General features: G+C 37.5%; 1 protein-coding gene across 1 annotated transcript; it reads right to left on the reverse strand.

The window, feature by feature from the left end:
- Positions 1–6,673: 6,673 nt before the first annotated feature.
- On the reverse strand, positions 6,674–13,804 carry LOC140236177 (sialate:O-sulfotransferase 2-like). The gene is made up of 4 exons (XM_072316143.1): positions 13,552–13,804; positions 12,765–12,944; positions 8,056–8,262; positions 6,674–7,035 (listed from the first exon to the last, which is right to left on the reverse strand). The coding sequence occupies exons 1-4, from the start codon at positions 13,802–13,804 to the stop codon at positions 6,674–6,676; spliced, it is 1,002 nt and encodes a 333-aa protein (XP_072172244.1).
- Positions 13,805–15,766: the final 1,962 nt, after the last annotated feature.

Raw genomic sequence — 15,766 nt, forward strand, 5'->3', positions numbered from 1 at the left:
TAGTCGAAGGCGTGTTACATTATTGGCAGCTTTGCCTTGATTTCACGAGTGTAACTCGACATGCTTACCGGTCAATGTTGGGTTCTCAGTTGTGTATTGTGGAGAGTTTTTGACAATGCTATGCATTTTTGTTACTGATATATGGAATAAGAGTACTTCTTTTATGGCCAGGCCTCTGAATGTCGCAAAGATATGGAAAATACTACGAGCTAATGGTAGTTGAGGATATTGTTCGATTGGCAAGACTGAGAAGCAGTCAACACTGCTCTGGGACTCGAATTAAGATGTAGTTTGATAAACTCTGCAAGAAGACTGACTGATAATTACACATGGGATTCTTTCAAAAGTTCACTGTCAAAGATGAAATTATCCAATGTTATCTATTTTTGCCCCCAATATACATTGTATTTCATTTATGTATGACAAAGAAATTCTGAAATCAAATCAAAATCAAATCAAAATCAAATCAAAATATATGACACGTCTTTGATTTGGGACACCAATCGCAAGGATCAATTCCATGTACCCAGATCATTCTTGCCGATGATAGTCATTTGACACAGACTAACCTATGATTTTCTCAATGCGAGGAACATTCATCATCAACTATTCCTTATTTTGAGTTGGCATGCTCTCATCTGAACCACAAACTTGTCAAAGGTATGAATTGAGAGCAGTGCTAGGCAGAATTTCGTTGTTAACTTGTGATGGACGACAAAATAGGATTTCCACCCGAGGTAGTTTGCTCTAAGCAACCATTTGTGTGAGTAAGTTTTGGAATTAGAAAAGAACTAAAGTTGTCATGGTTGTTACAGTCAAGATAGTCATGATGATGATTATACATTTTTTATTTATCATTGTCATCATTACTATTCATCATTCATTATCATGTCTTTAGGGTGACTTAGTCATTTCTGCCAACTCTAGGTCAAACATATGGGACTGTGGACCCTCGTTTCCCAAGGGTTGAGTGGCGATTTGTACAGCAGCGTGATAGATCATGGTACACTGAATTCCTTGTGCCGTATCTCATCAAATCTGGGCTTTAAAGTGTTTTGACATTTTAACTCGGGTCCTCTTTATTTGGAGAAAAGGAGTATGCCCTTGTCTCCTCTGATGCTAGACTGTTTTTTATTTTTGTTTGCCTACTAGAGTTAAGATTGATGGACTCTTGTGCTTTGAACTTTGCACTGGAAACTGTAAACATAGACTTTGACCAGTGCTATTCTGAGAATACAAATCCACACAACCTTTATCACTATAAAGGTCAAATTTTATGCCAACACATACTTTAGGACAAATGTACCAGGACCCCTCATATATTAGAAGGAAGAAAGAAAAAAAAATCAGGAAGAAAGAAAGAAAAAAATCAGGAAGAAAAATCTGTGCAAAAATATGAAGCACTTTCGGTTTCATATGTTAGCATTTAACGTGCAAGCACATGATGGATGCTGGTACTAATCTGACTCTGAACATTTATGCTGTATATTTTTTCTTAGCCACTCTTGTAAAACAAAGAGGATGACCAAAGTACCCACCTCCACCTTTTGCAAAACTTATTGCAGTAGCGCCCTTATCGTTTAAACATGAAACGATGGAAACTGTCATAGTCTTCTTGGGCAAGAAGCGAGAATGAAACCCTGATATGCGGATTGAGTGTATGCAGATACATTAGCACGACACATCGGGTGAAGTTTGAGGAAAATTGGACATTCCATTCAAAAGCTATGAATTCTTCAAGCTTCACTACCACTGTTACTGGAATATAAGATTAGAACAATTTTAGATATCATAGTTCTTTAGATGCGTAGATAGAATGCAAAAATTCTTGTGAAACGTGATTTGCATCCTTTTGACACTGAGGGGCAGAACATGTAACATTGCTTTAATACAGGTGGCGCTTTCGATAGTCATACATGTAAACCAAACCACAAGTATACCAATATTGAAACACCTGAAAACTATTGACTCTTGTACAAAGGAAATTAACTTCGGTTCTACTGGAAATGAAAAAAGAAAAGAAAAAAAAAAAAAGAGAAAATGTATTTAGAAAGATAACTTTGAACAGAATAGTTGAGCAAGGTTTGGTGAGGGTTTTGTCATCATAATGTTCTTCATAATGAACTACCTGTGCAGAGATTCAAATATGAAAGATGGAAAATATGAACATACAAGTTGTTGATTGTGGCCCGTCTCCAAAGTTATTACTTGTACATGCATGAAATGCAGTAGCTCTAAACATTTAGGCTTTGTATCTAATTTGATGCCTCTCCATAATTGGAGTGATTAACAGTATATGAGTACGGAAACTCCTGTGCCTCGCAATTCATACTCTGAATATGCCTTGATTTTATACTATAAGACATGGAGGAAGAAATGTTACTGTCCAGTCACTGATAAAAGCATGATCTGATTGATCAAATTTTCTTTGCGTTCGTATGTGCTACAAACGTATGTTATTTTTCTTTTTTTTTACCGAGGACTGGTAGTTTGGATAGTATCTGGTCAAATTTCACCAGAGAAGCAAGAATGATGTAGTAGAATTTAAAGCATGTACTTAAACTGAGAGAGAAAACTTCATGGAGTGAAATGAACCACCAAGTCCCACTTTCATTCACAAGCATAGACAAATTAGAGTCAAAAGTGGCCTGAGCTTTTGATCCTAGCAGAATCTTCGTCAGAGGCAAAATGACAAATGGGCATGGACAGCAATCACATAAAAGGACTCCACCAACAGGAACAGTCAGGGACTGGCTAGGGACACAGAACAAGGAAAACAAAAGGGGAGGTTTGGAGGTCATGGGCAAGGAGCCCAACAGGTAAAGGGAGGGGGATTAAAGGAGGATGGACAGACAAAAGGCAGAGGAGGGTCAGTGATGATCCAGAGGACCATGGGGGGGGGGGGGGGGCAACCTATGAAGGAAAAGGATGAATAGGGAGGCAACATGAAACCAGATGAGGAACAACAGAGGGATAAAGAAAGGAAAAGAGTTGAATAGCAACAGCAAGAGTGAGGGAAGCTTAGGCAGACACACACAACGACTTTGGCATAGATTTCGTGTGCACTATTAAAAGGTAATATCCTGGCTACTATCAGAGGTACTTGCCTATCTTCATTGGCCCCTCTTCTAAATGCACACGTACATTGCAAGCCATCAGAACTGATGAAGTCACTCAAAATAAAGCTTTTGCCTTTGACAAAACACAGACAGTTATTTTATTATCATGATGACATTTGTTTCATCTTTGAATGATGGTCAAATGTTATTCCATGCCCAAATTCATTTCAATTGCTACATACGGTGTATCATTGATTAAAGATTAAAGTTGTTGTAATTACACTTGCCTGTGTGTTGACATCGGACAGTGCTCTGCCAGCAAATCCTATAGCGAGTGTTATATAGTCCCAGACATTTCTTTTTGTGTGGTGTAGAGTCTGCATCTTTCCATCAAAATAATGATACCCTTGATGCAACACAAAAAGAGGCTGTATTGTGCTTAGAGGCTAGAGTATTGACATGAGACACACAAAATTTAAACCAAGGGTCATACATGATTTAAAAAAATGTTTGAATCGATCTGTGTCTACTTGGTTCTTTTTTTTTTGGGGGGGGGGGTTAAAAAGTGCTTGAATCGATCTGTGTCTACTTGGTTCTTTTTTCGGGGGGGGGGGGGGTTGGGTTAGGGGTCTTTTTTGAAAAGCCCTCGAAACATGCCTATTTTTCTCGAAAATCAATATAAAATTAATGTGTGAATGAATGCAAGGAGCGTTGATAAAGAATGATATTCTCCGATCACTTTTTTCATACAACTCTTATGCTCCGAACACTACTAGAATGTTTCAATTTTCTCTTTAAAGAAAGAGTCTTGACCTCGTAAATAAAATTGGTCCTTTACAAAGTACGGTAATTGAGTAGTCCTTGAATTTCAATGTTTTTCATGCTTTTACAGTTAATTTGTGCATAAAGGCCACACAGAGATATGTCAATGAAAACACATTGCGAGATCATAAATTGTGAATTCTCGTAATTAAGTCAGTTTGGTCATGCAGTTAATACAGTCAACCTTGCCTAAGTCGAATCTATTTGTACTGAAGAAATAGCTTCGACTTAGAGAAAATTTGACTTATGAGGGATTAAAATCAATAGAATACAAAGAGAAGAGGACCTGAAAAGATCCTCAACCTAGGCGATTATTCGACTTAATGTGAGGTCGACATATAAGCAAGGTTGACTGCACTTGCAAAGCCTTAACATGCTGCTTGAGATGTAGGGAGGAAACCATTGATAGAATAAAGCTGCAAAAATGGAGATTTGGGACTCAAACAATAATTGTTATCACACTGTCATAGGAGAAACAGAGTTTTATTTGACATTGAGAAGGACGATTATGCAACTATTTGTGTTACAGTGGAAACTTGATCTAAAAATTTCTGATATATACCATAATACCTGATATAACAAACTAATTTCTGTGGTCATGATGAATATATTTCCTCTTTGTTTTGTATTGTTTATTGACTACTGAGATTATGAAATATCCGATATGAAGAATAAATTGTCTTGGTCCCAGAATCTCGTTCTACTGAGTTTCCACTGTATTGACCTTTCAATCTTCCAACATACAACTTCATATTCAATAGAAATTAGCTATGCGTGCGTCTGTATTTTTACCCGAAGAATCGACAGGATGGCACTGCAGAACATAGGGCTTGGTTTCACCAAATTCACACTACATTTTTTGTAAGTAAACACAAGATGTCAATGAGAGACAAATTAAAATGAAACAAATGGCAACATGAACAGCTCATACTTCAAACTTTGCAATGAAAATGATATCTGAGTTTCTTGTCTGTACAACGTGTATTTGACAAAATTGCATAAATAATGATGTACAATGTACTCTCAAACATTCACCTTTTGAAGGGGCTTAGTCGAGTCTCACATCGAGGTGCAAAGAGGGAAATGTTTTTTGTTTTTGTTTTTGTAAATGGAACAATGTTTACATGGCTCTCATTATTGTCTTTTTGTAATGGCTAGATGTCACGTTGTCGTTGTTCTTTCTTGTGTGTGTGTGTGTGTGTGTGTGTGTGTGTGTGTGCGTCTTCTATCATGGTGATAACCTTTGAGCCAGGATGCCATGCTGTTTTTGATATGACAAAGTCGTTTATTTACGTGACCTAATCTTGTAAGTATTGCCAATAAATTAATTATGTAATACGAACAGTGATTCTACACTGGTCTTATTTTAGCAGTGGTGTGTTGGAGAGTGGCTTAAAGCAGCATGAAAGGTGACAAATACATTCAAGAGCAATTCCGGACTACTAGTGGTTGAAATGAGAAAGAAAGAGTAAATTTTTGTAGTGAAGCAGTAAAAAAAAAAAAAAAAAAAAAAAAAAAAAAAAAAATAGCAAATAAAAATCGGTAACAAAAGTTATGCCAGTGTAAAGTTTTGCTAATAATCGTGTAAAACAGTTCTTTTGTAAACAGTTACTGTAAAATGAATGTACATATGAGTGAGTTGATGGTCGCCTATAGAGTTTGCAGGACCTACACGAGTCTTGACATGAATTTTTTATGCAACTATGTAACAGTCTCAAATCCTAATGTTGAATATGTATTATCATTATTTCTAAGTTATTCAGCGAGGATATAACATTGCTTTACTTTTTTTTTAAGCAGAAAAAATAAATTTTCGTTTAAATTGTTTTTTTTTTCTTCCAAACAAAATAATCATGAGGTGATGGCATCACCAGCTCACTCATTTGCATATTCATATCAGCTGTTTGAGAAATGTTTGGCACAAATTGGCAAAACTTCACAATTTCATAACTTTCCTAATCTTTATCTGAGTTTGATCAAATTCTTGTTGTTGTGCTCATAAAAGATTTACTCTTTCGTTGTGATTGCTCCAAAATTGCCCTTTAACAGCACATGAGAATGTGATCTCGAGCTTCTGGCTTAAAAAACCCAACAGGATCTATCCCCTGTAGGCCTTCAATATAACCCTACACAAGACAGTGCTTTATACTTCGGAATATAGCAGTGTATAGTGGCTCAGAAGTTTCTGATTGGTTGGCTGCTGGTCACTGCTGGTGAAAAACAGTAATGGCGTCACAATCAAACTCGACTGTTCTTTGTCATTCTCTTCTTTTTCCTTTTTTTTTCTGTCAAAACGACGCGTTTATTGTTAAGCTAAGTGCCGAATCTGAATTAATATGTCAAATGAAGCATTATGATCTATCATACATGCGCTTTTACCCTTTCCTTTGATCTAATTCAGTCTGAAACCTCGTGCGTTTCCATGTTTCCAGTCATTTGCATGGATATCAAAAATGATGTCACATTTTGTCATGACGACAATTTTGTGGCATCAACGCCACGATTTGTTGCAGCCTTTCCGACTAAACTAATCTGTCTCTTGCATGTCTAAATGTCTTGTAAACTAACCTCAACATTCAAGGCAACTGGCTATCGGGGCTTTAATTCCTGTTGAGAATACCGTGACGCATGAAATTCGTTGACAATCTGGGAAAATTCCATTGAAATCCATCATACAGACGCTCGGATCTTCTGGTATTTTGCCGATTTATTGCTGATACAAGTCTATAAATTCGGGCATTTTCACGTTCATAGTTCGTTGCACGAAAATACCGTGTGCAGGGCAGCTGTCGTCATAAAGTGAAATTCGCGGCATATGGCGGCAATTTCAGGTTAGCCTCGCGCAGACGGTCGATAGCGCTCCCAATCGCCCGATCGATGGCCGATTTCTGCTCCGCGCTGTACGGGTCGAAGTCGAGTTTCGCGCCTTTCCTCTTGAACTTACCCTCTGGGTGATCGAGGGTGCAGCGGAGCCTTTCTTTCACGGTAGCTTCGTCAATGCCCAAGAAATTCACGATTTCTGGGAGCTGCATGTCTAGGTCGGATACCAGATCCTCAAAGTGAACAACCAGAATGTTAGGGCCGAAGACTTGAAGCGCATCCTCCAAGATTTTGCTCCACAGTCTGATGTGCCCAGAGCAGAACTTTTTCCAGTCTGTGTAGAGAATGAAGCAACCAAGGAATAAGCACAGGAGGCTCTTTTATTCAACATTGTCAGCTGTATGTATGAGAGATACCGCAACAACCGTTAAAGCACTCAGAGTTGATTGGTTCACTGGTTGTTTCGCGGTTTCTGCTACAGGAGCTGTAATTTTGTTGCAACTTTTTTCTTCTTCTTCATAATTCTCCGTCGTCTCCTACTTTTAAATCTTCTCAATAATTATGTCTTAATAACTGTCCGAATATAAAGTACAGTCACAGTGGGGGCTATGGCATAGTGGATAATACTCCCGACTCCCCATCAAAGAACCCGAGTTTGATTCCCGCCCAGTGCTTACGTCCTATGGGCAAGATATTTTGCCCACCATGTCCCTCGCCACCCAGGTGTATTTATAAATGGGTAACTGGCAATGCTAGGGTAATAATAACTACAGGGCCCTCTGGTAGAGCAGTGGCAACACTGAAGAGGCTACCCTGAGTAAGGAAGACCTTGTTATAATTTCTAGCATGTTTTTTTTCCCCCAATTGTGCAATGTTACTTTCAGGAGGACAGACCTTCGTAGTTCTGCTTTATATCTGCCTAAAAATATATCATGCATCTAGATATGAGATACAAGTTTTCCTGATAATACAGTAGGGCCTACACAATAATCACTGATTCTTGATAATGATGATGATGACGATGATGATGATGATGAAACAGCATTTATATAGCGCCATTTATCTGTTAAAACATTCAAAGGCGCTGTATAAGACTTCGGAATTCAGAATCGGTGCTAAACTGAGTGAGTGGTGTTTTGCACTCTTGTGAAAAAAAAAATGGACCAGTCAAATGGACCAGTCAAAAAAGGACCAGTCAAAAAGGGGGGGGGGGGGAACCACTCAAATAATGGACCAGTCAAAAAAGAGACTCGAACAATGAAACCTATTGTACGAGAATAAACGCTTTTCTTTTTCATTTATTTTTCTTTTTTCATTTTCTATATAGTGAAGGGGCTGTAAAAACGTCACTCACCAGAACCCCAAAATGTCGTTCTGGGGGCGTGCTTTACATGTCCGCGTCCCTTCAGGCGGTTGTACTCTGCTATGAGGGCGTCGTAAGGGTTTCTCATCAACAATATTCCCCGTTGCCATGGATACGCTTTGAATCTCCCGTCGATGTGGTGAATCTTCACCACCACCGTGCAGCCACAGGTGGCCCGTTTGCACTCCCCAACGAAACCTGCTCGCGGAGATATTGAACATCACATTTAGGCCCTACTTTCTGTCATGCTTAGAAGTATATGTTGCAACACATGGACACAGTCACCCACCTCGACAATAATAGAGCATTATTTTTACATCTTCTAAGAAGGAAGTTTCATATACATGTATATACTACAGTAGACTTGCTAAGGGGGTAAACGCTGCATTTTTTAGTACAAAATATCCTACTTGTCACAGATGTTCCCTAGGGCAATTGAAAAAATTTTCATCTAAAGAGACACTCTGTATCTATGCAAATAAGCCGTAATTTGCATAATTTATGCAGAAATACATATAAAAATTATTTAAATATATACGTGCAACCAACAGAAATACCTAATTTGGTAGAAGTATTCTTTGGAGTAAGTGGAAACAAATCCTGCAAATATTGATTTCATACCTATGTAAAATTTGCATAATTATGCAAGTTATTGTGCAAAAATCTGCATTTTTGAAAAATTTCCAATCTATTAAGCACTGGATCTTGTAGTACAAAGTTTGAATCTGGGATGGATGCTCCTTGGGTCAAAAGCAAATGATTCATCTAAAGAGACAAACTGTCTCTTTGCAAACAACCTGTTATTTGCATAATATGCGTATCAATACCTACACATAGATAATCAGAACATACAAAAAGCAATAATGTGACAATGTGTAAAATCGTTTGAACTTACGTATCCAAAAAGCAAATAGAATAAGACAATATTCTCACAACAACACTTTTCAGTTGCCTAAATTGTTTCCATATCATTTGATTAACTTAGGCATTTTATGCATAAATTATGTAAATAAGTATACAAGACGTGAAATTTCGAAACATATTGATCTTTGAAATAATTTCTGCTATCAATTATCCCTCATTGCATAAATGCTTCGCAGAGTGGGAAAAATAGCAATTGATAGTGACACTCTTTAAATATGATTATGCAAATATAACAGTAGGGCCTACATACTAACAGATGCAAATCGGAACAATATTGCTTACAAAAGGATTGTTTTTTCCCTTGCAAACAGTACACAACTGAGGTCATGGTTAGAAAATCATTATAAAAAACACTTCCATAGTGAAAGTGTGAGTTCTGATTTTCATTGTATTTTGTAGGCAACCAAGCGAATAACAGGCTTTTTACATCAATCTGATTATAAACTTGGGCGAATTATGTGGATGCAAGGGTATCTGCACACATTAAGAACTTAAAAGCTTGAGTTAGAAACAAAAAAAAAATCCCTCAGTATACTTTGAGCTGCTATGGCATGGAAACTATGCTCGGAAATTTATACACAATAACATTTTGATAAGGCAATAATTTATGCAAAAATTGTCATGTGAACAATATAGGAGATGTTATACTTTAAGTCAAATAATCTAAGACCCTGACTTAAAATCAGTCAATTTCAACAATAAATCAAAGCAGAAATAATATGTTTATAGCCATAAAAGAGTATATTAGATGGCCTTTACAATTACTAGGATGTGATTTGTCAACAGATCGTCACATGCTACTGTTTACGAGGATCGTAAATGTCATATTCTCCCTGGTTGTGATTGTTTTTCCCTTGGGATAATGTAACTCCCTGCCGGTCCAAAGAATGTTATATTCCACCACATACCAGCTAATACCTGTATAGATGATCGTGACCTATATGATCTTGAAGCTTTTTCCAAAAAAAAATGATAATAATAATAATTATGTTAACTGGTTTTGTGTAAAGATGTCAGAGGTTAAAATTAAATATAATAATATACACAGGTAAAAATGTAAAAGGTAAGAATGTCAGAGGTTATACATGTGTGCATCAAAATTAACTTTCATGCGACCCATACATTAAATGCAATGACTGTGATGACTATACCATGTCACTGAATTCCATGTCCTTTCCTACCTATCAAGAGGAAACAAAAGCACTTGAGAGGGGAGGGCTTAACATTTTTTCGATAATCAACAAGGGTATCATTGTCAGGTAGAACATGCACAAAATGTACTAAGTTTCATGATACCTTGATTCACATTCAAGATATGGAAGAAAAAGTGAATTATAGCACTTTCATCAGAGCTTTGACCTTTTGGCAGGAAATTTCCCAGAGAATCTCCAATAGGTAATACATGTATATGTTAAGTTTCAAGAAAAATCGTATAAGCAATGCAAAAATATGAGGGAAATAGAGAAATTTTGAGGGCCCAATTGACCTTGATCTTTGACCCCTGACCTTTGACAAATGACCCATAAATTCCCTAGAAAATCCCTGCCAGTACCAAGTTCCATCATGGACCTTCGTTGTAGGTCCATGGTTCCATGAAGACACCTTGAAACCAGGGAGGTGCTAGAGAAGGAGAGACAACTACTGCTCTCCTTTGAAGTCATGCGCGGCGCCGCCGAGAAGTTATGCGTTCAACTACAGGTGTTACCCATGTGCTTTGACAAAAGAGAGCATCAATAATCGGGACTAGCCGCGCTCTCACATCTAGAAATCCTTGCCCTTACTGCAATTCGCTCTCTTTCAATGTGATGGCAACAATGAATTTGTGTAACTTGAATTGGAGCAGCGAACCGAAATGCAGTGTAAAACTAACAATCTTAACAGCAAATAGTTTAAAAGCACGCTGGAATACGCTTTAGCGGAGTACTGTATTTGAAAGATCAAAATATCCCAGATTAAAAGATTAAAAAACTAACATGCACAAATATGCGCATTATAGAAAAATATTAGGTTTTTAAGAGGGCCTAATTTTCATTTCATTTTGATTTGCGCATTACGAAGAAACTAGAAATACATGTTTATAATATTGAATTCTTTCCTAAACTATTCTAAATCAATTCGAGTAGACATTTCTATTTCATTTAAAATTTTACGGTGAAATAGAACTTGTAATTCAACGAAAGGTGAAATGCGTTCTTCGTCTCCCAACTTCGTCTTGCAAACCAGAGCGGCGCTGAGCATGACTTCAAACTAAGCGTAATGGAATGCTAGACATCCCATTGTAACGCCTTGAACCCAAACATGTGTTTGCATGAATTACGAAGAGTTGCCACTCCATCTCTGTAACACCTCCCTGTTGAAACAATTGCGAGATACAGAGAAAAAAAAGTGACATTTTAACATTTTCACCGAACTTTGACCTTTGACCACTTGACCTGAAACCCTCTGGAGAATCTTATTTTGGTAGTACATGGTATTGTATGCAGTCACTATAAGTTAAAAAAAAATACCTTCAGGCATTGCATAGATATGGGGGAAATCATGAAATTTTAGTATTGACCTTAAACTTTTTAACCTTTGACCTCTTGCCGATTTTACTTAAAAACTGCTTAATTAATTGCCCCATCATACGTCATCCTTGGACCAAGTTTGGTGAAATTTGCTTAATGACCCAGTCTTGAGTCTTCGCGTAAACTGATACAATTTCTTAAGTCGACCTTGACCGTTGACTTCTGGTACATTCGGGTATTAATATGCACAATATGCTAATTAGGTGGTATTTGCATAGAGAAACAGTGTTTTGATAACAAACCATATCCTTTTGACTAAAGGATAGGCATCCTACTTTGGTAGATTTTATCATAAAACGCAGTTCTTAGACTGTAAGAAAAACTTTGAAAATAATGTTTTACTTTATTTCATTTTGTAATTATGTAAATTAGCTGGTAATGATTGTTCAATAGAAGTTCTTTTCTCATTTTGTTTCATAGAGTGTTTCCAACGGGTTATATCTATCTAGGATGAGATTTAAGGGGGGTTTCAATGTTTACAAATCAATTTGCATAATCATTCGCTTAATTATGCACATTTTACGTTTATTTACATAGGTATGAAATCAATTTTTTGCAGGAATTGTTTCCACATACTCTATAGAACACTTCTACCAAATTAGGTATTTCTGCTGGATGCACATATATTTTTTTATAATCTTTATATTTATTTTTGTATGAATTATGCAAATTAAGGCTTGCATAGATACAGATTGTCTCTTTAGATGAAAAAATTCCAATTGTACCGAGGAACATGTGTGCCAAATAGGACATCATTTTGTACTATAAAATGCAGCGTTCACCCCTATTTTCGCTCTTAGCAAGCCTACTACAAGGGGAATTACACTTGCGGGCATGCCGCATAACCGATGCTTTGAACCTCTGCGTCACAATCCGGTACGTTGTTGCTGCCAAAAGCTGAATTCACAAATTGATTTGCTCCGGGGGAAATGTATAGATTACCATTCACAGTATAAGAAAAAAAGAAATCATACGTATTCATTATTCTAGATTGAATAATAATTCTATAGCTATATCAATTAGCTGTTTCTATGAAAACTATCTCTTTATTAACCTATAGGCCCCTAATTATGTTCAGCGTTTTGTAGAACCGAATGTATTCGAATGTATTAGGAAACAAAAAGGGGGTAAGGTTATGGAATTCAGATATCACTTGCCTAATGCCCCCTTGCCACAGTATGGGGTTACATTTTTCTTTTTGATACTTGCCTCCCTTTTTCAGGGCCTTGTCGCAGTAGATGCTCCCAGTGGAAATGCCGGTAGCCCGTTCGATGAGGTACCGAAGCCAGGTGTTCCCCGAGCCCGGGTAGCTGTTGAGGGCAGCCAATGGGAGGGTGTTATGCGGTCGCACTGAGGCGCGCTTGCACTTTGTAAACGGAACCGGCCTCCCTATTTTAGCATTTTGTTATAAAGTGTAAAAAGAAGTAATCGAATATAAATTAAACTGATAGTAATATTGTCGATAACAACCTATATTGCAAACACTGATGATTAGCAACGTCGTATAAATCATTCATAACTGTCATTGCTAACATCCACATTACTCTTACCATAAAGATCATATTTTTGACAGTTATAAGCCCTACATAGGGTAGCCTATATCACACATACATACGTATTATATTCAATTTTGCATTTTATATATTATATAATTGCATAGTTATAATCATATGATTATGTGTATTTAGGTGTGTGTAGTGTATGTCTTATGTGATCACGTTCAGAAAATACTGTGTCGCATTATATCCACACAAGCGACGATATGCATGTTCTCTTTAACAACTTTTTCGAAATTTGATCTATCGAATATTTATCATTAATGAATACATATCAAACCAACAAATACAATACAACTGAATACTCTTAACTGAGCCTATATCAATACAATGGACAACATGGTAAGTGGACAACCTAGGCTTGTGTTGAATGAAGAGACAATCAAAAGAAAAACGGTCAAAATTAATGATGGAAATTATCATACTGAAAATCGACTCACGCGTTTCCCTTCCCCTTTGTCTTGGTGGGATGTGGATGCGATGAATCGACGAGTTTCTCCCTGATTTGGGCGTGGCACCCCGTGGGGCAGTTTCCATGGGCTCAGGAGGAATTTGGGGGCATCCCCTCAACCGATACTCGCCGCAGCTCCACGAGGACGCCGACTTACAGTAGAGAAATGACGTGGATGCGAGAACGAGAAGACACGACAGGGCTATCATCAGAACCACTACCAAGGGTTTTCTGCTCCCCATGACTCCGATTCCGATTTGAATATTATATCACATTATTTTGCTTTGTGAAATTAGAAAGGAGAGGGGATTGGGGTCGGCTTTACTCCAGTGAATACAGACGCGATTAAGGACGAATGTTGTTGCTTCATCTTTCTCATCTTTGCCATCCTTAGATTATTGTAGGCTGGTAGAATGTAATGAGATTAGTTCGTTCCGAATTCATTAATATTTATTTCGACTTCTTCACCTTAATTTTGCTTAGTTTTCAAAGGAGGAATTGCGGGTTTGAGTGAATATGTGCGGGAGAGGTATCTAGAAAGTAGAGAGAGCATAGTTTGAGAGATGGAAAAGATATATATATTTGAGAAAAGAAAGTCAAGTGATTGAATTTAAAATATGGAGTACATCCAGAGATCAATGGGCATTATAATGGACTCGAAATACGGATTTAAGGAGATAAATAGCAACAGAGTGAGTATACGAACACATCAGTCATGAACTATATCCGAAACACTTCTTAAGATAATGTTGTAAGTCCATCTCTGATCTGGTGGATCACGCGCACACGTCATATCCATTGATATCTTTCCAGATCGAATCAGAAAACGGTCCCAGACTTCTTAGACAATGTCTTAGGCCTACTGATCCGATGCTCATGGCAATGATAAATCCACAAAGCAATCCAACTTGGTCAAGAAATATACCGCGTTAGTAGCTGTATACCACAGGCAAAGGAAGAGTTCAATTAAATTGTAAACTGCCGCGTGATCGGGTGAAATTCAAGTCTGCATTCTCTCGACACTCGACTCACGCTTGAACCCGATTAGACCCTGGACGTCTGAAAACGCCGAAGCAGCCATGGAGACGCTCCACAAATCCCTCTCATGCCTTCCACATTTTGAAGAAAAATGCACAATGTTTTCGGAGGCAAAATAACAGTTCTCCTCTCATAGTTCCATACAATATATCCGCGCCTTGGCTGGTTTGTACAATCAGATTTCAGAAAATGGCATTGGTGTCATTGGCTACACATCTCTGCTCAACATTAAATGCGATGACGACGTTGGGTCCACGCACTTTCCCTTTTCGCCGACATTCTGGCGAAGTGTCGATGGTAAAAACAATAGACTCTTTTCGCTACTTCACACACATATTGAAAATTCCTATTAACCTCTCGCGAACTGGAGGAACACAGCGCGCAAACACAATATTAAAGGTTTGAGGGAAAGCGCGGCGACAGTACAGTTTGCAACAATGCATGGCCTCATACATACGCTTTGGTCTTGACTAGTACAGTGACATGGGCATGCAAAGTGCTACAAGGATCTAGGGTTGGAGAATGACAAAGGTTAAGTGATGCCCGATCACATATGGGAGTTTGGAATCCTCCAATCGCCTCACAGAACCCATCAAGAGCTCAATGACGTAGTTAAAGTGCAAGTGCACACTTATGGTTATGCAGGCTGCAGCTTGCCTTTAACAAAACAAAGACAAAAGCAAAGCAAACACAAATTGTGAAGAGGTTTCAGCACATCGGACTCCAAAAGAGATGTAAACTAATTTCACAGCTTGAGATTTTTTTAATCAGTGAGATATCAGGTAATCACATCTGCAAGTTATAGATTCGATTGTCAAAATGAAATAAATTTATGCGATCATAGCAAATTGTTATCATTGTTGATCTTCTTTAGCAGGGGTAAAGAAGATGAAAGGAAGCGCAATAAAATGATGTTGTACCGTTGAATAAAATGAAATGAAATGAAATGAAATGAAATGAAATGAAATGAAATGAAATGAAATGAAATGTAATATAATTTAATGTAATGTAATGTAATGTAATGTAATGTAATGTAATGTAATGAAATGAAATGAAATGAAACGGCAATGAATTCAGATAAAAACTTATATGAAATTAAAGAGTAAAACAAAATTAAAGAAGATGCAACTAACATGGAAATATTTAGTTAAAGATGTTTAACCTAG

This window comes from Diadema setosum, chromosome 12 (genome assembly GCF_964275005.1).
Source record: "Diadema setosum chromosome 12, eeDiaSeto1, whole genome shotgun sequence".
NCBI lineage: Eukaryota > Metazoa > Echinodermata > Echinoidea > Diadematoida > Diadematidae > Diadema > Diadema setosum.